This window comes from Eschrichtius robustus, chromosome 1 (genome assembly GCF_028021215.1).
Source record: "Eschrichtius robustus isolate mEscRob2 chromosome 1, mEscRob2.pri, whole genome shotgun sequence".
Taxonomy (NCBI): Eukaryota; Metazoa; Chordata; class Mammalia; order Artiodactyla; family Eschrichtiidae; genus Eschrichtius; species Eschrichtius robustus.
In genome coordinates, this window is record NC_090824.1 from 182,804,448 (window position 1) to 182,828,150 (window position 23,703).

The window sequence follows — 23,703 nt, forward strand, 5'->3', positions numbered from 1 at the left end:
GTAATAGATTTCAGACTCGAGCAAAACTACTTACTTAAATCAGAAAGCAAAGGAAATTTCATATACTTCTATCTTTATAAATATAATAGAGTACTCATTTTTTTCACCTCATGAATTCTTCTACTAGGAGAGGTTTAGCAAATGGTCTGTTTGTTTGGCACTTTTTCTTACCTTACGGGATTTGAAATATAGCGTGTATTGGACCACAAGGTGCTTTGGAGGATTCATTCATTCCTTCAGTAAATATTTACTGTGTACCTACTGTGTGCAAGGCGCAGGTTGAGGCCCTGGGACCTTAACATTGAGTAAAATGGTTAATCCCTCCCTGATGCCTGCTGGCCGTTGGGAGCTGACCTCTAAGTAATGCCCTGGGAATGGGGTAGGAGGCCAGGAAGGAGGCTGCCTGCAGGACTTGTTCTCTGATTGCTAACAGAACGCTGGGAAAAGGGCCCTGGGGTTCCTGAAGTTTCTGCTCCATAGATGTCTCTCAAATTCCCCTTCTACGCTGTCTGTTGTGCACTGGAGCCCGTTCTGAGCTCTACCGTCGAGAGGTACTCATGGTTCATCTTTGTCTTCAGAGTGTCAAGAGAGCCTAAAGCACAGATGTGCCTGTAAATGTTCAACAACCCACTGATTTGTAGAGTTTGTTGGTTTCTGTGGTGTGAATGCTCTACCGCGGCCCATTTCAAGAACCAGTGTGACGTCGTCAGTGAGCGTGGAGTTGGAAACACACCATTTACACCATTATGTAACATTTCCACCCTGTGGATGAGAGAGACATGCATATCCTCAGACCACAGAGAGCAGTGAAACGCAGTAGTGTAATTAAGAAGGGGTGAGTTTTTATTTATTTCTTACCTTTGATTTTAACTGAATTTATTTCATTGTAAGTTTGCATAAGTAAATTTTAATGATGACTATGTTAACAGTGGGTTTGCAGAATTCCTGAAAATTTAACCGTGAGTTCTCGAGAGCCAGCACACCACTGAGAGCGCCACGATGCCTTGCCTGAAATCCCTACGGCCAGATGTTAGAGTCCAGATTTTTTCCCATTTTAGAAAGGCCGTAGGGAAGGTGATCAGAACATGTAACATCCCCTGTGATGCTGAAGGCAGAACTCTGTAGTCTAATCATCGACGGCTCTGCGGGGACACGTGCCTTCTCACCAACATGCGAGTAAATGCATATTATAAATAATCTTGCATTGGTCCAGATTCGGTTTTGCCAGCAAATATGCTTCTCAGAAACTTACAAAAACAGGTTCGTTTCTGGAGCCATTTGATGTTGGAATCGTGGATAAGGCATTGTGAAGCTGTATTATTTGTTTGCAAATCAAGGATTGTTATTCCAGGTCTATGAGAACCTGTGCGTTTGCTTTCTCCGTTTGAAAGAGGGTGGAAACTCAGCAGCCCTCCCCCTGGGATCACAGCTGCCCTGCAGGAGGGGCCGTGGCCCCGCCTCCCCGTTCTTCCTCTGCAGCCTCTGGCCCGGTGACTCTCCTTTGCCCTCGAAGACTCTTTCTGTGCTTCATTCTTTCTGCCCAGCTTCTCGGCCCCGCCTCTCGCAGGGCTTCACCCCAGCAGATCTGCTGCTCTGTTCACCCTGGCACCTGTGTCCCGCCTGGCACTGATGGTACAGAGACCGCAATATCTGGGGTCCAGCCCCTGAGCTCATCCTCCAGGAAGTGGAATGAAGCTGACAGCTGCCTCCGAAGAGCAAATTCCCGGGGTGGAAGTGCTTTCCAGAGTGCTTGGAGTATTGGTGTTGTGTCTTTGCAAAGCTTTTTTTCTTTCAAGTCCAGTGACCGAGACAGCTTTCGTTAGATTCTCATCAGTCAGACCCATTTCTTTGCACGCGTATTGTGTCTTGTTTATCAGGGAGCGTGCATCCCAGGGACGTCACCTGGTGGTAGCTTCCAGGAAGGTGGCCAGGTTAGGGCACAGCGGCCAGTCTTCCCGGAGCGCCCGTGCAAGCTGCCGCTCAGATTTCCTGACTCTCTTGTGGTTTTGAAGGCTCCACTGGGAATATTTGACACCAGGAACTCTGGATCACTAATTTGAGGGGTTTTCCATTACTGTTATTTTATGAGGGGAAACTGATAAGTGAACTTATAGTTTCATCACATGTGGAAGTTTAATTCAGCCTTTCTTTCTTGGTGAAAGTATTGAATAAAGATCTTGTCTTTATACAGTCTTGTGCAACATTCTGTTTTATTCATTTATGACACTTAGTGATGTCACAATTTGTGAAGTGACTTTTTTTTCCCCCTCCTAATTTACCACTTGCCTAAGGGTGTTTCACCGTCTGACAGGATTGAGTCAGGCCAGTTTTAAGGTGGCAGCAGTTTATAAATAATGTGCTTCTTCCAAAGAAAAAGCAACAGCCCATTAATGGTTTGTTTACATGAAGTGTGTGTTTATTTCTGGCAATTTTGATGTTAAGTGTCTAATTAGATTTGTGTTTTACAATAAGCACTAATTTGGCCAGTTTGGGAGTTTATATTTTCCTTTCTTTTAGGCTAGTTTGCAAGGTTGTAGGAACTGTGTTTAAATGTCCCAGCAGTGGCCTTTTCTGCGTTTGCTATCATGACTGTGTAGACAGACTGTACGGTCTGTGGGGTCTCTTGTGTGTGAGAGTGATTTTATTGTCTGAGCAGTTTCCAGCTTCTGGATCATTAAGACATTTCCAGCATTTTCAGTGGTTTCAGAGATAAAACTCTTGGTGAGGAGTGTGGGCCCCATAGCAGTCAGGTTCTGGGTTGGTTTGCCACCGGATCCAGAATCCCTGGGGTCTCCTCAGCTTGCAGATGGTTTCCTGTTGTTACTTTCTTCTACATCGTTGTCTCTCTCACCTTTTCTTTCAGTCCTTGGGTCATTCATACTGTTGTTTTAAATTCCTTATATCGTGTCCAAGGTATTGACTGTGTTGGCTTCATCGGGGGAGAGCAGGGTGATGCGCTGAGACCACTGTACAGCCGTACAGACGAGGCAAAGTGTCACAGCAGAGGTTCAACCAAGGACCCTGGAATCCAGGGTTCAGGATCCCCCAGTGGTGGTTGGTTTTCTGGGGGTGGATACTGTCTTCTAAAAAGGTGTGAGATCCTTTTACAAGGAAATGTGGTGATCTGTGGGAAATAATGTTTGTCCTGCGGGGATTCAGAGCGAAACCATTGGCTTCAAGCACACTTGGGAGGTTTTGCCAATTATAAGTGGCGGTGGACCACAGCCAGTTAATGCAACCCTGTAGGTTTCTCGTTTCCCTGGGTGTTGAGAGGGTGTGACAGCAGTGCTCTTTGTATTTTGAGGATAAGAAGGGTCAGCTCCTGCCATTAGTATCACTTGGTTGCTACTGCTGCTGCTGTTACTGTAATCACATTTTTTATTTTATTTTTTAAAATTAATTAATTAATTAATTTTTGGCTGCGTTGGGTCTTTGTTACTGCGCGCAGGCTTTCTTTAGTTGTGGTGAGCGGGGGCTACTCTTTGTTGCAGTGCGCGGGCTTCTCATTGCGGTGGCTTCTCTTCTTGCGGAGCACGGGCTCTAGGCATGCGGGCTTCAGTAGTTGTGGCACGCGGGCTTCAGTAGTCGAGTTGTGGCGCATGGGCTTAGTTGCTCCGCGGCATGTGGGATCTTCCTGGACCGGGGCTCAAACCTGTGTCCCCTGCATTGGGGCAGGCGGATTCTTAACCACTGAGCCACCAGGGAAGTCCCACATTTTTTAAATAGTCAGGAATTTTGTTTATGATTCTCTTTTATTCCAATCCATGTAAAGTGATTCCTTATTTCTGGGTTTTAACTTTGAACATTTATGTAGTAAAATGGGATGATGGAGCAGAGAAAGTAGCAGGACTACTTCAAGGAAATAAAGAGAGTTTGAGGATATTGAGGAGAGATTTACACTAATATATAACTGTGGTTATCAGAGTGATGTGATGGAATTTAAGAAATGTGTATTGATATTTAATTGAATGTTAGAAAATGTGTCTTTAATTCTGTCTTCCTTCTTTTAGAGGGGAGATCTGTGAATCTGCTGCAACTACATGCAGAATTCAATGCCTCTGTGCATTTTGTTTTTGCTGTGGAGAAGGTTCATTCTTTCATTTCGTTCATTTCTTGGCACATAGTAGGTGCACGGTGTGAGTAAAAGAATAAGTAAAGTGAAGTAGGTGATGGGCCTTATACGCCGGTGCAGCCTTGTATAATCAGCAGTGCAAGTTGTGATCCTTCCTATAGGAAAGGCGGAAACTGCAGCTGGAGGGTCAGGGACTCCGGGAAAGTCCATGGCTCTTTGTTTTGCATCAGCCTACTGTTTCCCGAGATTCTAGCCTCAGCCTACTTCAAAAATACTTCTGGCTTCAGAGAATAAATAGTAAGATCTCGATGCTAGAGTGTTGAAAAAGTAGGAGGACGATGACATGGGTAATTGGTCTCATTCCGTGAACTAAGGTACAGGCTGCACTGATCTCTTTCTCTCTTCTTGCAGGCTGTGGTTTTCTGGGTGTGCAAGCAAAGGCGTGAGGTTAGGGCATGATGCCCTGAGGACTTGCAGTGGATGAGCTGCTGGTATTAGCTTGCCTATACTTTTCAAAGGGGTTGCAAAATAGATATGCAAACTGATATTAATTCATCATGTATTTATTGGGGCACCTTTCAGGCAGGAGCAGGGTGGGACACGACGATGAAAGAAATAGACCTTTTCACAAGAAAACCAAGAGCTGTTTACAGAATCCTCATCTGTTGAGACAGCATAATGTGAAGACGAATTTATTTGCTTAGTGTTATTTGAACAAATATCTGAGTGTCTATTTTTTGTATATCAGTGGACTAAAAATTAAGTTTTTTTCCTATTCTTTTACCATTCATTCCCTATTATTGAAATTATTTTAGCACGGGTATTGCAGTAGCTTTAGGTCCCACTTGTTGAAAATACGTATTGATGTCACCTTCCTTGAGAAAGTGCTAATATGCCTCCTGGTGGTATTTAAATACTACTGATCACTACCCCGTGATACTTTCCCTTTCCTGGTTTCCTTGAGTTTACTTACATTGTTTAGTCAATTCTCAAATTTCTTCCAAAATGAAATTGGAGGAAGAGGAGAGAAGGCTGCAATCTCAGCTTTGTGGTGGTTTGGTTCTGATTTCACTACATGCTCCACATCCAGATTGGGACCTTAAATAAACTCCTGGCTTCACCCACCATCCACCAGTGACATCGCCCAGTTCCATGTCATTAGTCTTGAACTCCCCTTCCCACCATGGACCCCCAACTGCAGGTGTCTACTGGGAATTGGATCCTGGATGTACCTCAATCTGAATGCATCGTTTTTCATCCCAAACTTCTTCGTCCTTATACTTGCCCCCTGCCCAGCCACCCAAGCCTAGACATCTCAGATTTGTCCCCCTCCTCCAAGGCGCCACTCACCCACCAAGCACCAAAGCCTTTTAAATAAGTCTCAGCCTTGCGTTTTAATAATTATTTGTGTTAATTGTGTTTTCACTCCACTGCTTTCCCATGAGTCTAGGCCCTCCTGACTTCTTCGCTATTGTACTGACGAGCTGCCGTGTTTACCCTTTCAGTGCTTTCTCCAAACTCCTCCAAGCCTTCTGCAGAATAAATGCAGATTACACTGCTGTGCATTCAGGGCTGCCCCAGGGTTTTCAGGATGAAGTTCACATGGCTGAACTTAGTCCTGGAGCCCTTCATCTTCCTCGGGTGATAACCTCAATCTCTTGACGCTCTCTGAAATCATCATGGTAGCTGACGTTTATTGAGTACTTGTGACCTGCAGGAACCCTTCCAAGCACTTGCTCAGAATTAAGTAAAATAACATATGCAACAGCCCGATGCAGCACTGAGACCCAAAATGTGGTGGAACTGTCCAGGTCCCACAGCTGGGAGGGGTCACCTCTCTGAGCCTCAGTCGTCCTGGGGAACCCATCCAAGACTGGCAACCTCGCCCTTATGAAAGGAGTACTGCAAATGATGGGATGACCTTGACTTGACCGCCCCCCGCCCACCACCCCAGTTCCAGGTCAGCCATGGGGAGGTTTTCTGTGAGATGTAAATGGAAGGAAAGCAGAGATTCTGTCTTTCTTCAGAATATGTTCTGCCAAAAATTAAGGTTTCAAAACTCTTTGTGCTTGGCTAAATCCATTAGATGGCACTGGATTTCAAAAGATTTGTGTGAAATTTTAGTACTAAAGCGATTTGTGGATTAGGGGAAATGTTCAACTTCTAAGGTATTTCTTTCATCTGTCAAATATGGAGGAGAAAGGATTGACACACAATTAGTATTTATTCTGTGTTCGCTTTTTAAAAAACCATTGCTAAGCAGGTTATACTAATGAAGAGTAGTTGTTATAAAGAATTTTATTATTTAGTTACTTTTTGAATAAACCTGCCAGCTGATTAAAATGAGCTTAATTTAATCAGCATTGTCTTGCATACTGAAGATAATTTGGGATAATGTCAAGGACACGTTATCTCTCCTTTGTAGAAGAAGGTGGTGAGATAATGAGTGTAGCAAAAAGGAGTCAGAAAATGTTTGAAGTTTTTCATCTTTGCCCCTGGGTGGATATTTAAAAATCACACTTTGTCTTTTTGCATGCAAATTAAACTGAAAGGCATTTTGTAATGTAACATTAGTGTTATATTTTACAAAACAAATTTGTTGAACTCTGATCTTTTGCTAATATTGGCTTGTGGTTGTCAGAATGAAGACTGACTTTTTGTTATATATCAGTATAAACTGAACTTTCATTCAGAACTTGGAGTGAACAGAAGTGGTGCGTTTGATGCGTCTTCAATGGGAAACAAATGACTGAGAAGCAGCGACTCCCAGTTCTTCTATTGTGCTTTTCTTAGTCACCTTTTGCTCCTGTGTCCCTCTCGTGCGCCTCAAAGTCAATGAATGCCATAGAATCTTCTGAATTCCTGTCTTTTAAAGCAGTTAAACTCTCTTTTTTCCTGATGATGCTTTTAGATGGAAGCTAAGATATCAGTAGGAGTCTGGTTCAAATTGTGAAGTTAGCAGTTAAGGGATTACTAACCCCCAAGTGAGTCCCCTATACAAATGGCAAGTTGCCTTGGAAACAAGGCGGGTTCCTTCAGTTGGAAGTATGATCTTGCCTGTAAATGCCAGAGATGATGATTTGCTTACCTCTGTTGCACCATCTCTAGGTCTAACGTTGTGCCGAGATGCTTTCTGCTTAACTCCTTCTCAGCACTGATGGCTTGATGGAACCAGAGCCAAGTTTTCTTTTCTCGTGCTTCTAATTTTAAACATAAGTTGCAAAATTTAGAACTAAGGAAGTGATCCTTTAAATTTCTGTTTTAGGATGGGAAGTTTTCCGCTACCCACTGCCAAAAAAATAAAGTATTATAGTTCACCGGATTTGACTGGCAAGGAATTTTAGTGATGAGTCATTTGTCATATATTCAACAGTGGAATCAGGGATGGGTTGCTTAGGGAGAGTATGTGAACGCATTGTTCTGTGAGGTGGTTATTTGATGAGCCGTGGCAGATTTCTCCTGTGAGCCTGGAATCACCTGATACATATGCACTCCATACAGCACAGAGTCTAGGGCACAGGTTGATGGGAGGCTGCCCTTGCGACTTGAGGCTTAAATCGACTCCTGCTCCCCTCTCATGTAGATGTTTGTACCTTGCTAGGTGCAGGGGTGGTGAGGGCATACGGAGACAAGGTTTTCAGGTCAGTGGAAGAGGCCCTGGCTTAATTTACCTGGCTAGCTGAGGAGGTAAAAAAGACTAGAGGGGCTTCCTAACCAAGGTGTCAACTCAGCTTCAGCAGACTCACCAAGTGGAGGCAGAAATCCAGAAGTGCAGGACGGCGGGCATGAGCAGTGGTCCTGCCTGGTGGTAATTGTGGTGCTGCGTGTCTGGGCTGAGCAATCACGTTGCAGCCTCTCATCCCTTTGGTCTGTGGTTCAGGGGTGGGGGATAGTTGAGGCTGGTGCCCTAGACTGTGGAGTCCGTGTTCAATGGCATGTCTTTGTGGGACAGAGAGGGGAAGTGTCATTCATGCATACATACTCTGCAAAGCTCAAGTCGCATCGCTGGGGCTGTGGGTTTTCGTCGCGGACCTTTTAATCACAGTTTAGAGTGAAGCATTGATTGAAAGGCTCTGTGTGTGTGTATGGTTTTCGCCTGTCTCATTGTGCCCGTCTGTTTTCTACGTGATGTTGGACTTTTGATTAATAATACATATATTTTTAAACTTAGATCCCCAACCCCCAGACTATGGCGTTCATCAAAGGAGTCACTCCTGGGGGAGTCTCTCATTTACAATTCGTTAATGCAGCTCTTCCTGAGTCAATGTGTAACGCGTACTGATTGACAAGCTAAATTGTGTACAGATAAAAACACCTTGTTGTTGAATCCTGTTTCCACCCCTCGCTCACTTTTGGAGAGATGTATGTTAGGAGGTTGGCAGTGGCAAGGAGACGGGGGCAGGGCACCCATAGGTGAGGACCTGCTGCCTCTCAATTCTCAAGCCCCGGAGCTGGAAGTTGAGACAGATTTGAGGTTGAGGCTCCAGGTACAGTGCAGGGAAAGGACTCCAGCTCTTCACCTCTCTTAGCTTAGCCAGGAGGGAAAGTGGCTACGCCTTCAGCGTGCTCATGGCATTTAGAGTTCTCTTCTAAGCTCTGGGGTTTTTTTTTTTTTTTTGTATCGGACAATATACACTTAATTTTTAAAATGCTGATGAAGCAGAGAATTAATCTTGCTTATATAACATTTAAAGTTTTTCAGTGGCAAGCTTGAGATTCTCCTTCTGTTGTGAGCTTGTTTTTATTAGTACAGCTTGTATTACTACTATTATAAAACACCACCGGCCCAAATATATTCTTTTGCTGTTGTTTTGCTTACTCGACCAGTAAAACTGTAGCTTTATTTAAATGAGTTTTTTTTTTTTGCTTTTTTTTTTTGTTTTGTTTTTTAGCCCAGGTTTGTCTATTCTATTTATTTATTTATTTTTATATTTATTTTTGGCTGTGTTGGGTCTTCGTTTCTGTGCGAGGGCTTTCTCTAGTTGCGGCGAGCGGGGGCCACTCCTCATTGCGGTGCGCGGGCCTCTCACTACCGCGGCCTCTCTTGTTGCGGAGCACAGGCTCCAGATGCGCAGGCTCACTAGTTGTGGCTCACGGGCCCAGCCGCTCCACGGCATGTGGGATCCTCCCAGACCAGGGCCCAAACCCGTGTCCCCTGCATTGGCAGGCAGACTCTCAACCACTGCGCCACCAGGGAAGCCCTTAAGTGAGTTTTTAATGAACCATGAGAGCAAGTAAGGCTCAGAGAATGACTAAGGATTTAGTGTTGCCTCTGTCATTAAAGTGAGTTCAGTCATTAGAAAGCTTACAAACTGATTTAATAGGGTTTTTTTTGGCCCATGTCTACACAGTAATTCATTATTACATCATTACCTTTGATTCTGAGGTTCATAGGGCTTCTTTCCCAGTTTTACCGTCATCTCTTTGAGGGGAAGCTGCATGTGCTCATGGTAAAATCACAACAAATGCTACCTCCTCCAATTTGGTGTCAACCCATATGTGTGTGATTAGCCAATTTCAGATTCATTTTGTTCTGTCTTACTGTGCAGTCTTGCTTTTTATTAACACTTCAGCAATAGTGTTATGTAGTTGTAACCTCATGGATGGGTACAAACGGAACAGTGGCCCTTGGTAACGGGGATGGGAGGGGGAGGGGTTTACATTCTGTCTGACAAGTGGGTCAGCCAGCTGATGGCTACAGCATTTGCATGTGTTCATTGTGGTTTGCGGTTGATACACTCAAGGCTATTAGTTGAGCATAACTCTTAAATTGGGAATCTAATTAGTCTGAAGGCTCAGTGGGTGACACAGTGTGTCACCCTGAGGGACAGCAGAATTAAATCCCAGCTCTGAAATATAAGCTGGGGAGTGTCATAGGTGAATAGATTTCACTGTGATTTCCAGATGAAGCACAATATCTTTATTAAGCATCTCTGTCCATGAAATATTGCCTTCTTAAAAGATGCTGTTAGCTCTTGTGGGACAGTAACCTTTGATCATCCACAGGTAGAAGCTTGTGATGGTGTTGGTCTCCTTGGTTGTTCAGGTAGGGAATGCCTTACCCCCTCCTACATGGCATATTGTTTGAAATGACACTGTTAAATATTTATCTCGTTAGGTTCCCTTCTTGTGAGTAGATAACATACTGCACTAATCTATATAACCGTGCTAGTGTCTCTTAGTTTTCCTTTTCTTTTTTCTTTTGGCTGTGCCACACATCTCGCGGATTCTTAGTTCCCCGACCAGGGACCGAACCTGGGCCCCGGCAATGAAAGCGCCGAGTGCTAACCACTGGACCATCAGGGAAATCCCTACCATGTTTTTAAAGGTGTGTCCTTGAGTCAAAGGGCAAAAAAAAAAAAAAAAAGTAAAGGTATCGATATGTGTGATCCTAACTATAGAAACTCCTAGATTGACCTATGGGAAGAAAAAGTCATTTTTGGAATAGTGATAGCTTAGAACTGTATGTTATGGAACAGCCTTACTTCCATCATAAAATACATGTATCTCCAACTACTTGCTTTTTATTGTTAGTTTTTTGGAATGTTATACTGTGATAGAGCTCTCACATTTTTACTGCATTTTCCCTCTGTTGCATTTATTCTTTACAGGCAAATCTGCCTATGAAACCTCCCTGCCATTGTTCAGAGATGTGTTGTTTTACGTGATGCCATCGTTATCTTGGGGGTTCAGAAGCATCATCATCATAGTCTCGTGTTAGGAAGAATATTGGAAAATGTGGCAAACACAGAGAGTTCCCCACCAGAAGCAAAATCAAGTGCATGTTGTCTTTTGTGTTTCTTGCCGATTTTGCTTTGATACCATAGATGAAGTGATTCAGTGGCATCTGGCTTACTCATTGAGGCCAATCATGTTCCTTAGGTGAAGAAAGGGTCTTAAAGGCATCTTCAAGTTCAGTGTCATTTTTAGTATTTTTCCACATACTTTGGACCTTCTCCAGGGCCAGAAACATGATGCCTTTCTAAAGAGTTAACAGGTCTTTATTTCACAGTCAAACAATTCGATATATTAATGTTGAGTGTGCAAAAGATGTTCATGAGGCCCATAATAATCAACTTTTTCTGGATATGTGCAGCCCTTACATGAAGAAATCAACAGAGACAGATGGATGACTCAAGGGCTATGGCAGTAAAATGGCTTTGGAGGGCGTGTGGCGTCTGGGCCTAGAGTCTTGGCGACCTCACTTAGGCAACTACTTGACTTACGTCCCCTGCCATTTCCTGTAGGAAGACAGAATCTGCAAGATCTTTTGATTCTTTTAAAAAGCTCTTCTGATCAAGACTGAGTGATGATATCTTTAGCATGGTTACCCTCAGATATGTTCAGAAAGTTTTAGGTAGTGGTATCAAAATTATGTTAACTTGGTAAGGTGGGGTGTTAGCTTTAGTTAATCAAGAATGAATAGAATTCGATTCCAAGACTTGTAGGTGCTCATAGCCTGGAGTTTCCTAGAAGACCTTGCTGTCGACTTGTTAGATGCTCCAGGGCAGTGAGGTTGGGAGAAAATAAGATCTCTGAAGTTGGATGGGTTTGACTTCCAATTTCAGGTTCATTCTATACTTATAGCTAAGCTCTAGTCATATTAATTTTTCTGAGTCTCAGTTTTCTTTTCAGTGAAATGAGATGTAAAAAGCTGCTCTGTGTTTGTGTGAGGGGTTGAGGGGAGGATGGAGGGCACCTGCAGAAGAACTTCACTCTGTGCTTATTGTGATGTTGAATTTTTCTAGCAAGCCTTCTCCTTTCCTTTTCCTGTTGTTTTCCCCTCTTATTATTGGTGTATCGAAGAACTTTGCCTCAGTCTGTAGTTACTCTTGAAACTGATCCTCAGTTTTCCAGAAGTGTGTATTTATCAACCACCACACTATCACTTAATAATAGCTAACAGTAAGCACGCGCTTGTGTTCTGAAAGTCGACGCGCCTTCTCTCTTATTTATCACAAGTCCAGGAGGAGAGGTCTTGGCACTAGATTAGTTTCCCATTGCTGCCATAACAAATTACCACAAACTAGTGGTTTAAAACATCACACATTTATTAACTTGTAGTTCTGTAGGGTAGAAGTCTGACATGGGTAACGTCAAGGTGGAGCAGAGCTGCATTCTTTCCTGGAGGCCCTAGGGGAGAATTCATTCTCTTGCCTTCCAGAGGCCCCTGCGTTCCTTGGCTCACGGCTCCCTGGCTTCGTCCTCAAAGCCAGAAGTGTAATCTCTCTCTAACCAGTGTTATATCTCCCTCTGACCACAGCTGGGAAAGGGTCTCCACTTATCCAGACTCCTGTGATTAGCTGGGGCCCACTGGATAATCCTGGACAGTCTCCCTGTTTTAAGGTCCTTGATCTGAATCACATCTTCAGGTCCCTTTTGCCATGGAAGGGCACCGTCCACAGGTTCTGGGGATTTGGGTGTGGACAGTCATGGCATTATTCTGCCTACCGCAATCACCATCCTCTTTCCAGATGAGGACAAGTAAGGCTTAGAAATGGCCGAGAGGCCAGTGGATTAGGCCAACATCCATCTAAGAAGTAAGGTCAGAGCTGGTTTTGAATGTAGTTCTCTTTGTGAATTCTATGCTCTTAGCCACATGGCTACACACAGATCTGGGCTCTTAGCTCATATTTTTATCCATGAAAGAGGCCACCCTTGATCCAAGTGGTTTATATATGCATTTGCATGTGATGTTTACGAAATGGGTTTTCTGTTGGAGGGTTCTGATGTCTCAGGCAGCTGAAATGACTTGTTCTGAGGGAGGTGGAAATGTGTGGCCAAGTTTGGGGTTTTATTTATAGGTGGGTCATCGTGGGTGCTATCCTAAATTCTGCCTGTCTTTTCTCTTGGAGACTGGATGGGTGAATGGATCAGAAGAGCAATGAAGTAATAACTATTGAAAGTTAAAGTGAACTTTCAAAAACAGTCTACTTCATGGACAGCAGTGAAGATTCCATCTGTTAAAATATGGATTTGAGTCACGTTTCACAAATTTAAAAGCAAGACATTTCCTTTATTTTTTGAAGGACATGATAGAGATTTTTAATATGTGATGTTTTTGTGAAGATCTCGTTTTCTTTTGCTGTGCTACTGTGTATTCTTGTAGAGTAGATTTTCTAAAATCATATATCCTTCCCAGTTTAACACAGAATTACTTTATGTCTGCACCTGGCACTTAAATTTTGGTTTAAATGAAAGCTGTAGAATTGTATGTTATTGGCATATTGCAAATCACCAACTGTGATTCTGCCACTGAAATTCAAACAGCATTTGTTCGTGGCACAGTCCAGATTTCATAATTCTTGTGTTTTCTAAAAATGCTGAAGATAATTATTGAAACTAATATAGTGTATAAGTTCTTCCATCATGTGTGGCATTTAAGGCTCGTTCTTTGTAATTTTCAATCTCCATTTTCAGTTTGCAGAAAGGACTTGATTCTTGAGAGAACACATCATTGTGAAAAGTTAATAACAAAACTTGAATTTCATTTGCTTCCAATTAAGCGCCAAAATGTCAGAACTTAATATCTTCAAAATGCATATTAAGCCACACACCTTGTGAGAAGTCTGATGAAATTAAAATCAAGTACAGAAATTCAAAATCCTGATGAAGAGCTTGAAATGAATATTGTTAGCTTATCAGGGTTACCAAGGTACCTTGACTTCTAGTTTTATTTCCCAAATTGGAAAATTTAAATTGGATGTTACTAGAGGGATGAGCAATCTAGTGCAGGATCGTCAAACTACGGCCCGAGGGTCAAGTTTGGTCCACCGCCTGCTTTGTAAATAAAGTTTTATTTAAACATAGTCACCCTCATTTATTCATGTATTGTGTACGGCTGTTTTCATGCTACAGTGCAGAGTAGAATAGTTGTGACAGAGACTGTTTGAATTGCACAGCTCCAAAAATATTTACTATCTGGACCTTTTAAGAAAAATGCTTGCTGACCCCTGATCTGTAGAATGTCTGTGTTACTAATATGGGGAGATGCTTGTCAGATAAACAGGCTGATTATATATATATGTATATATACATACATATATATATACCTACAACACACACACACATATACTGTATATGGAAACTTTAGTGTATATATACAAACACCTTTCCATTTTTTATAACTGCTAAGGATTTCTTTTCCCACTGATGTTGCTTATTATAAAGTTGAGTGGCCCAACTATTCATCTGACTTTAATTTCTTCTTACCACTTAACCTTCCTTCAGATTGTTTAATCAGCTAATTATATAAGATGCCCCAGCAGGATTCTGAGCTTCCTGTTTGTCTCATGTCTCTATGACCTTATGGTGGTTTTCTTTTTTGTCTTGTGAATTGATTGATGTCAATAGCATTTGTTCAAAATGACAAATTGTAATTATAAATACTTTTCATATTCTGTGAATACACCTTTGGTCTGTTAACTGACCGGAGTATTGGCGTTGAAAAGGCTTGGATTGGAGGCAGAAGGTGTGGTTCTTTTTGTGTGCAGTCCTGACTCTTCTCTCCTTGGAAGGCTGAGCTTAGTTCGCCAGGCATGGGATTGGAGCGTGAATGACCAAGGTGTTCTGTGCCTTAGAACTTTATTACTCTGAGATTTTAAAGAAATGCTGCCACTGTTTAGTTATAAGAAGAAATAGGTTGAATTTTAATTTTTATGGTACTTTGTTATGCTTTGTATTATGAAAATTTTCAATTTTGAAATAGTTTTATATTTCAGAAAAGTTACAAAAATAGTACAGAGTGCTTCCATATACCCTTCATCTATCCCTAATGTTCACATCCAACATAATCATAGTGTAGTTATCAAAGTTAGGAAACGAATAGCATTGAGTCCATACTACTCACTAATCTATAGCCCTCATCTGAATTTTGCCTCTTTCCCACTAACGCCTTTTGTCTAGCCCACGAGCCAGGCAAGGGGCTCACACCGCATGCTGTTCATATTTCTCCTCAGTCTCCTCCAATGTACACAGTTTCATCAGCCTTCTACTTTCCCGACCTTGGTATTTTTAAAGAGTAGTAGTTATTTTACAGAATGTTCCTCAATTTGGATTTGTCTGATGTTTCCTCACGATTAGACCAAAGTTATGCATTTGGGGCAAGAGTACCACGGAAGTAACGTTGTATACTTCTCAATGCATTTTTCAGAGGGTACGTGATGTTGATGAAGTGAAGTGACAGCACTTGGTGAAGTGCTGTCTGCCAAGTTTCTGCCCGCAGGCACTACTTTCTCTTTTTAATTAAAAAGCATCTTATGGGGAGATATTCTGAGATATGCCCATATCTCACCATACTCTCACCCATTAACGTTAGCATCCATTGGTAGATCTTGCCTGAGATGGTTCTGACTGTGGAGGTTGCCTAGTGATAATTTCTCTTTTAGTTATTTTTTCTATATTTATTAATTGGGATGCTCCAGGAAGGAAAAGCTGTCCATTCTCCACCATTTGTTTATTTATTTCTTCGATTATTTACTTACATCATTATGAACTCACAGATGTTTAGTTTATCTCGGGTTATAATCTAATGCTATCATTATTTGATCGTTTACAAGTGTCCCAAATAGTTTTGGCCCTTGGGAGCTCCTTAAGGTTGGCCCTAATTTCCTTTGATGTGCTTCCTTTGATGTGTTCTTTAGCATCACAAGGTGTTCCAGGCTCATCATGTATTTTCTCTGTCCCCAACCCTGGAATTAACTATTTTTCTAAGGAGTTCTAGTTCATTTATTGGAGAATAGTATTAGAAACCATGATCTGGCCACTTGTGTTCATTGGTTCTTGGACCAGCAATTTGACATTGAAGCAATGTCATTGCTTCCACGATCTCTCAGTGGACAGAGCTAGGACACATGTATTCACATCCATCCATACCCGTCTGCCTACCTACTTATAAAAACTACAAGTTCATATTGATGCCTCTAATTCTAATCTAATACTACAGTATATTTCCTTGCTTGTAACTTCTGTTTCTGGTGGTGAGAACTTTGGCTGTCATTATCCAAAATATTTTTCTTTTTCATTCATTCCTGCCGTGTGTGCGTGTGTGTGAGGAGGAGGAGGAGGAGGAGTAGTATGAGTTTCTAAACCACGCGCTTGTAAGGAACAACCTTACTAACTAGAATACAATATTTCTGTGAAGGTTCTTTTTGCCTTTAGCCTTACATTAAACAGTGAAAAAATATAGTTTTATAAAGTGACTTAGTTCTTTTCTTCCCCACCCTTTTCGTTGTGGTTCTGTTTTTCATTTGTAACATAGTTGGGTTTATTTGTTTGTGCTCCATTTTAGATTCCCGACCCCCAGACCCCACCTTGCCTCCTGGTCGATTTCAATTATTTATTTCTCTTTTAGGTATTTGAATCATTATGTTGGCTCTAAGAGTCAGAGTTACAGAAAAATATATTCAGAAAAGTGTTACCGCCCCATTATCTCCACCATTGTTCCCATTCTCTCTTTCTTTCAACCCTGTTCCTACTAACTCCCTGTAGCCTACCCATCTCATGAGTTTCTTGTATCCTTTCTGTGTTACTTAGGGACAAACAAGCAGATGCTGCACGGTTGTTAATATACCCTTCTTCCCATATGAAGGGTCCCTTATACCTTTTGCTGTATAAACTATATATCATGTATATGCATTATATATAGTTATACATGCACTTTCTTTTCCACTTGATATATCATTTACAAAAAGATTTAAATCCACTCCATCCCCTTTAGCATTCTGTGATATAAAAGCATTTTATTTTTATTTTCACCCAGAGAATTTTGCATATGAAGTGTATGACTTAGAAATATAAAAGTAAAGCATCAAAACTCAGGGCAAGACTGTTCCTTTGAAGTTTCTTTTCCTAAAACTTAACATTCCTGGGTGTGTACATATCCATATTTTTCCTCTGTAGATTTACCTCAAAGGTGGTGTAAGTGTTTGGTTGTCATTTTAAATGCCTTTGTTTATAATTGCAAATTTACCTGTCGTTTCTAGCTGGTAGCAGTGTTTGATGAGCAAGACCCGCATCATGGAGGTGATGGCACCAGTGCCAGCTCCACAGGCACCCAGAGTCCGGAGATGTTTGGCAGTGAGCTCGGCACCAACAGTGTTTCAGCGTTCCAGCCTTACCAAGCAACGAGTGAGATCGAGGTCACCCCTTCGGTCCTCCGTGCCAGTGAGTGCATATTTCGTCTTCACTTACGGGGACGCCGACTGTGTTATCCAGCCGTGCTCTTGTGAATGGAGTTCATTGTCTGTTTATAGCAAAACCTGATTAAGTTTAGAACCTGGGCGAGTGTCTTTTGCAACAGAGGGAGGCAAGATTCTTTACATTTTCATAGATTGGCCTTACTTTACTTTGGACTGGTAGACTTTTAATTGCTCACCAAAGGTAAATAAGGATAATAGTTAAAGTTATACTACCTGCATTTTTCTTTCCATATGTTTTGTATGAACGCTAGAACAGATAGAAATAATCGACATCCTTCCATTGAAACCAAACACAGTGTGTTGGATTGACCATCAGCTTGGTTATAACAGTTACTTGAACTTTATCTGGAGACCAGGGGCTGAAGGGACCTCAGGGATAGTTATCTTCAGGGATCTGGAAGAGCTGCTATTAGATACCATCTCAAGGAACGAAAATATTGGACTTAGTGAGTTTATAGTAGGAATCCTAGGATTCCTAGTGCCCAAGTTCCGGGACACTAGCTTGAAGCATTCTGTAGCCATTCCTGCCAAGCTTACAGTGAAGAACTTCTGCTAAACATTCTATTTAGCATTTGTAATTGTATAATCTTATCATTGAGCAATTGTTAAGACTAAGAAGGCCTATTTCAAGAAATTTATAACTTAAAAGTCATTTATCTTTTAGGCACGTCTATCTAGAAACATTTCAGTTTTTCAAGTGGAAAATTTAGTCTTGTGTGATGTTACTGGTAGTCTTCAGTAGACCTTCACATAGAGATAGGTAATAATATATAATAATATATAAACTAATCTATAGAATATAGTTAGATAATTTTTAGAATATATAGTTTATTCTTATAAAATGCATCGTTGTCCCCACTTTTCACATTGGTAGCAGTCTGTAGCATTTTGGTAATTTGCTTCTAGATGTTCATAAACTATTTCTGCTTCCACTGTCCCTTGAGGATATATATATATATATATATATATATAGAGAGAGAGAGAGAGAGAGAGAGAGAGAGAGAGGATATATATATATATATATATAGAGAGAGAGAGAGAGAGAGAGAGAGAGAGAGGGAGAGAGAGAGTATATCTATGTATGGGGAATAAGGAAAGAACGTCAATTTAACAGTTAACAAATCCGACGATTCATCAGAAACCACAGGGAAAGTATGCCATATAGAGATGTAGAGGATTGAAAGGCACATTGCATGATGGGATATGCACGTGATGCCCAGGGGCTCGTGTATGGTTGCAGACCAATGTTAACCACTTTCTAAAATTGCTTTCTGTCACCTGGACAAGAATAATCGTAGCGAGAGCTGGGCACAGTGGAAAATGTTTCCAAGGAAGCGTGGATAGGAACAGCCACTGTAAGGTGTTTTAGCTGGACCTTTCCTTATATCCAGGAGACGTAGGTTGTTTGTGCACATACATGAACAAATACATTTTAAACTGATTTTGTGGAAGTAACATTTGATTACTACATGGATACACTATTTAAAAAATCTTATGTAGGATTTACTTTGGGCAGTGTTTTTCAAAAGGTGAGGTGGGTACCATGTATGGTATATGAAGTAATATGCAGGGAGTGTGCAGGTCATTTTCTTTTATTGTACACTAGCTCATTAAGTCCATGCCTTAATGATTATCTGCTTGGAACAAGCTTGTGTTTAAGAAATGGATTGCCTAGTTTTTATTTAAAGAAGATTTTCATGAAACAAGAGTACAAGGATTCGTAGGTGCCTGATGTTTGGAAAACAGCGTCTTTATGTGAGTAATTACACCTTAATGTATATAATGAAATACAGAGCTTTTTGTTGTGTTACTGTTGTGGTTTTTTTATTCATGTGTTTTACAAAGCAAGGTGCACCTTTAATTTAGCTGCACCTTAAAAATGTGTTGGAGGAAAGGCCAGTCCTGTCTTTAGGTTAAGAAGAATTTGGATGGCTTGCTGCCCATCCATTTATATCTTTTCTTTAAATTTATTTTTTACTTTTTGGCCACGCTGTGTGGCACGTGGGGTCCTAGTTCCCCGACCAGGGCTCGAACCCAGGCCCCCTGCATTGGAAGCGTGGAGCCGTAACCACTGGACCGCCAGGGAAGTCCCCCATTTATATCTTTTGACTTCACTGACTCAACAAGATTTTTAAACCACCACCACCCATATTTGGCTGGCTCTGTGTGTTAAAATTTAAATGCTGTTTTCAACCCCAAACATCTCTTTTACCTTGTTTTTAATTGAGAAAAGGAAGTTATATTTGAAGCATATGTGTTGTCTTGCAGTCATCAGTGAGAAAATATGCAAATATTCAGAGCAAGAAGCTCTGAATTTTATTTGCTAACGTTATTTAGATTTTATGGCCTTGGCAGGCACTGGGTAAATGCGTGTTAAACACCTACTAAATACAAGGTTTGGTGACTATGTGAAAGTTACCCAATACATATGAGTCATTTTCTACAGTATTAATACCATTCATTCGGAAATAAAACAACAGTCGGTCTGTGCTGGCCAGGCCTTTTGCTAGGCGATCAGAGTTCAGAGTCGAGTTAATATGGCCTAGTCCTTGCCATCAAGGAGTTTATGTTCTTCCTCTTTTTCAGATACGGAAATAAAGAAACCAACAATATGTAGAGATTTGTTCAGTGATGGAATAATCAGCTCCAGTTAGGGGCATGGTTAATAAAGGATTTCAGATAAATAAGCCTCAAAATTTATCTTGAAGAAATAAAGTAATAATTTTCCTATGAATGAGTTAACTTATCTCCTCCATTCCATAAAAAATTGATGGAAGCCAAGAAAACTGTGGAAGTATTTTCCTATGACGTGAGAAAAAAAATTAAAACATTTTGTTTTCCTCCCAAAGTTCATTTTTCCCTTCTGATTAAAAACAGTAATTTGAAACATTTGGGCCTCCAGAAGTGCTGTGGGCCCTGGGCATTGGACCTTCTCTGCCTTAGGACTGTCCACACTGGAGAAATGCAGCAGTTTTCAGGCCAGTAATGCCATTTTAGGGAGTGGTGCATAAGGAATATGGTGATTTGACATCAAACCCTTTGAACTGTTCTGGCATTTCTTGGAAGGTCTCTGCATCCTTCAGGCATAGATAGGTATACTTCAATTTAAAGATAAGCAGATATGGATAACCTGAGTAAATGTTCTTTTTTTTTTTTTTTTTCCAACCAGACTTTTGATAAGTTTGGGAGTATAGTCTACTTTATGCTTTTAACATGAGCTTGCTGTGCAGATACTCCTTCCTAGGATGGTGGTTTAGCATATTCATGGTTCAGAAAGAATAAGGCAAAGCCACATCATGCAAGGTCAGCAGTCTCACTCAGCTTCAGTTCGTTCTTCTCCAGGAACCTGGTCCCGGACTGTGAAGAGTGAATGAGATGTTTGACCTCCTGATAGTGCCTGACACACGACAAGCACTAGAGTAACAGGAGATTATAGACAGACGATGGTGATGATGATGTCTCTTGAGTGCAAAGCCAGTAGTTATGGATGTTCCAAAGGCGTGAGGAGTTACAGAACCCAAGTAAATAGGACGTGTCTTCCTGGATAGGAAACACTGCCTTTCTTAGGTAGGTGGGGTGGAGTGCTTTCATACAGGGTCAAAGTGGAACCGTGTTCTCTGAACCTCACGGTTCTGTGATAGATGTTTAACTGTATATTTATTGTTCACAAATCCAGTTTTAGAGGGACCTACTGTGCTCAGGAGCACAGTTTCCGGAGCAGATCACTGAGACCAAGTCTAGCATTTTTTTCCCCCACTTATTGATTTTTTTCTTTTTTAATTCTCAAAGGCTTTTTATAGAGATCAGACATTCTGGGGGTAGCCTGGCTTTAGAATGATGGCAGATTTCTTTTCATCCCAGAATACTGATTTAATATTTCCTTTGGAAGAGCCAGACTGAAGATTCGAGATTCCTTGGCAGTGGCATATGCCTTAGTGATGGAAGAAGTCCTAGAAATAGAATTGCTGTAGAAAATTTGAGAAACAAAGTATCCGATTAGATTGTCTTTTAACATTTTAACCTTTCTGAGCTATGTTAATTTTATAGTTAATTTTTATCCATGTCTGGCAAAATGTTGCTGAAAATGGTGCTCTTTAACTAATTGGTAAGATTTTACTAGCTCCCTAACTTTGAAAACTTTTACAGAGACATCAAGAACTGCTGTACAAGGCTTGTGTCATAAAGTTAGGTGCCCCCGACCACGCCGCCTCTTTCTTGAACTCTAAATTTTTTTTCTTACTCAATAATACACGGATTGGTTTTGTCTTGCTACGAGATCCAAGATGTTTGGTTTAGAGACCTATTCTCTTAACATTACCTGGTATTAGAACTATTTTCCGGATTTTATTTAAACATATATTGAAAATAGAAATAATATTCCTATTGTATTTCCTTTTAACTTGTGAAGTGGAGCATGGCATACAAATGGCATTCTCAGTATTTCAAATAATTACCTTCTTACTGTGCAAGTTCTATTCAGCATATAAAACCCATCCAGTTTTGTTGTAGATGCAATCTGATTATTACATGTTGACAAGGTCATGTATCTATTAATTGGATTGGAGATGGGATACAAAATTGCTGTAATTATTGTAATTTTCTAGCTAATTGCAGGGTTGGTGGTGAATATTTTACTTCTGCAAAATGAAAAACAGTATTCCATCAGAAGTTGTTTTATGGGGTTTCAGACATTCTGTTTCATATTTTTGGTGCTTTTTGCCCACAGAGTATCTCTTTTGTATCTTTTTGTGTATTGATCCGCCTCTGAATGTCAGAGCGCTCATTGGCAGGGATCAGTGGAAGCAGCAAAGACAGAGAGCCTGGAGTACTCTCAGCTACCTCTTTGTTCTGGTTGCCACAGTACCTCTATTGTTTATTTATAAACTGGAGTACTCTCCTTTCAGACTTACAATCAAGGTTGGATGGGTCAGATCCCATTGGAAGAGGACTCCTGTGCTCTGCTCTCTTGTCACCTGTGCACTCAGAAATACTCCCTGAAATGAGCGTTCTTCACTACATTCAGACTGTTTATGTGTTCTTTCTTGGCGTGAATAATTAAGTGAATTATTGGCCAGCCCACTTCACATTGTAATACGGGGCTTACGTTGCATGTTCTCTGTCTTTTCTATTTTTTGCTTTATTGAAGCTAAGCCAGCTTCTAAGAGCTGGAAGCCGAATTGACATTTTAAAAATAATGGTGTGTATACAAGGTGAGTGTGTTTGGAGGGTTGCAGGTGGGGGGGCCGGGCTACTGAGGGGGTGTTGGGAGCTTGCTGCCGGGGATGGTGCGAGCAGACTGATGTTTATTCCCTGCTGGAGTATGAACTGGAGGCGCAGGTGACAATTGCCAGGCCTAATGAGCAATTTGGCAGATAAGACGGGCTGTCAGGCGACAGCAGTTCAGCAGCAGGCACACTGTCTGCGGACCAAGATGCTTGTTCCAGAGATGGCATTTCAATACCATAAAGAAAGCCTTCTTTTTTGTTGATATCTGGTGTTGCAAAGATGTGTGTTTCATCCTTCAATTTTCCAGTGAAGTAACCAGCAATCAACATATGGTGATTTTGGTTGCAAAATTATTTTTAAACTTGCCTTTTCATGTGGTCTTCCATTAAGAAAAATGGGGGGGGGGGACGACAAGATATATTTTCCCCACACCAGAACACAAGAAATGTTAGGTTTTAAAATGCTAATAAAATGTAAGCGATCAGTTGCTTCATTGGGCTGAAACATTTCATCTGTGGTCTTTACATTGGAACTTAACACTCCACACGGTAACAGTGTAGTCTTTTCATCATACTGTGTCATTTATATCCGCTTCCTTTACCCAGGAATCCTTCCACAGAGCACATGAAAATCTAGACATGTGCATGGATTCTCCCCACAGAGGCTATGAGTATACTGTATTGCATAAGGGACGCTGGGGACAGGTTTCCACATCCTTGTAGGATGGAGCAGTCCCTTAGGAAACCTCCAGGTCCATCTCCCCTGTTTACCGTCAGGAAACTGAGGCTCAGTGGAGTGAACTAACACAGTCTGTGCTTATGGCATAACCATAGCACACCTCTTCATATTCAAGACAAGTGGAGTTATTGCCGAAAATGTATGGACACTTACTGTATGTCAAGGTCCCGTTGTGGCATTTCCAGACACCAGACTTGGAGTCAGAACATCTTTGGACTTCCCGTTTGACACCAGTATTTCCGAGTTATCTTTCAGCAGAATAGTCATTTGCTTCCTACATTGTTTAATTACATCTTTGTGAAGTACTTAATTAAAAAAAATCTCCACACATATGTATACAGTATTTTACACTTAATAATGGTGACTCTTGGGCCACTGGGAGGAGGAGTATATTTTAGAAACTCTCTGCCCCATGTAATCAGACGGACTTTGGCCTGTAGTTAGTGGGTGGTCCTTGGTCATTGAAAA

The 23,703-nt window shown here is 41.3% G+C and overlaps 1 protein-coding gene across 18 annotated transcripts in view; it reads left to right on the forward strand.

Moving 5' to 3' along the window:
- The window catches only part of PARD3 (par-3 family cell polarity regulator), a 625,594-nt gene that overhangs the window by 230,348 nt on the left and 371,543 nt on the right, over positions 1–23,703 (forward strand). For all 18 annotated transcript variants that reach the window (XM_068560845.1, XM_068560771.1, XM_068560818.1 and 15 more), the window contains exon 3: positions 17,056–17,236. In XM_068560845.1, the coding sequence (XP_068416946.1) occupies positions 17,056–17,236 (181 nt within the window). The remainder of the gene's footprint in view (positions 1–17,055; positions 17,237–23,703) is intronic.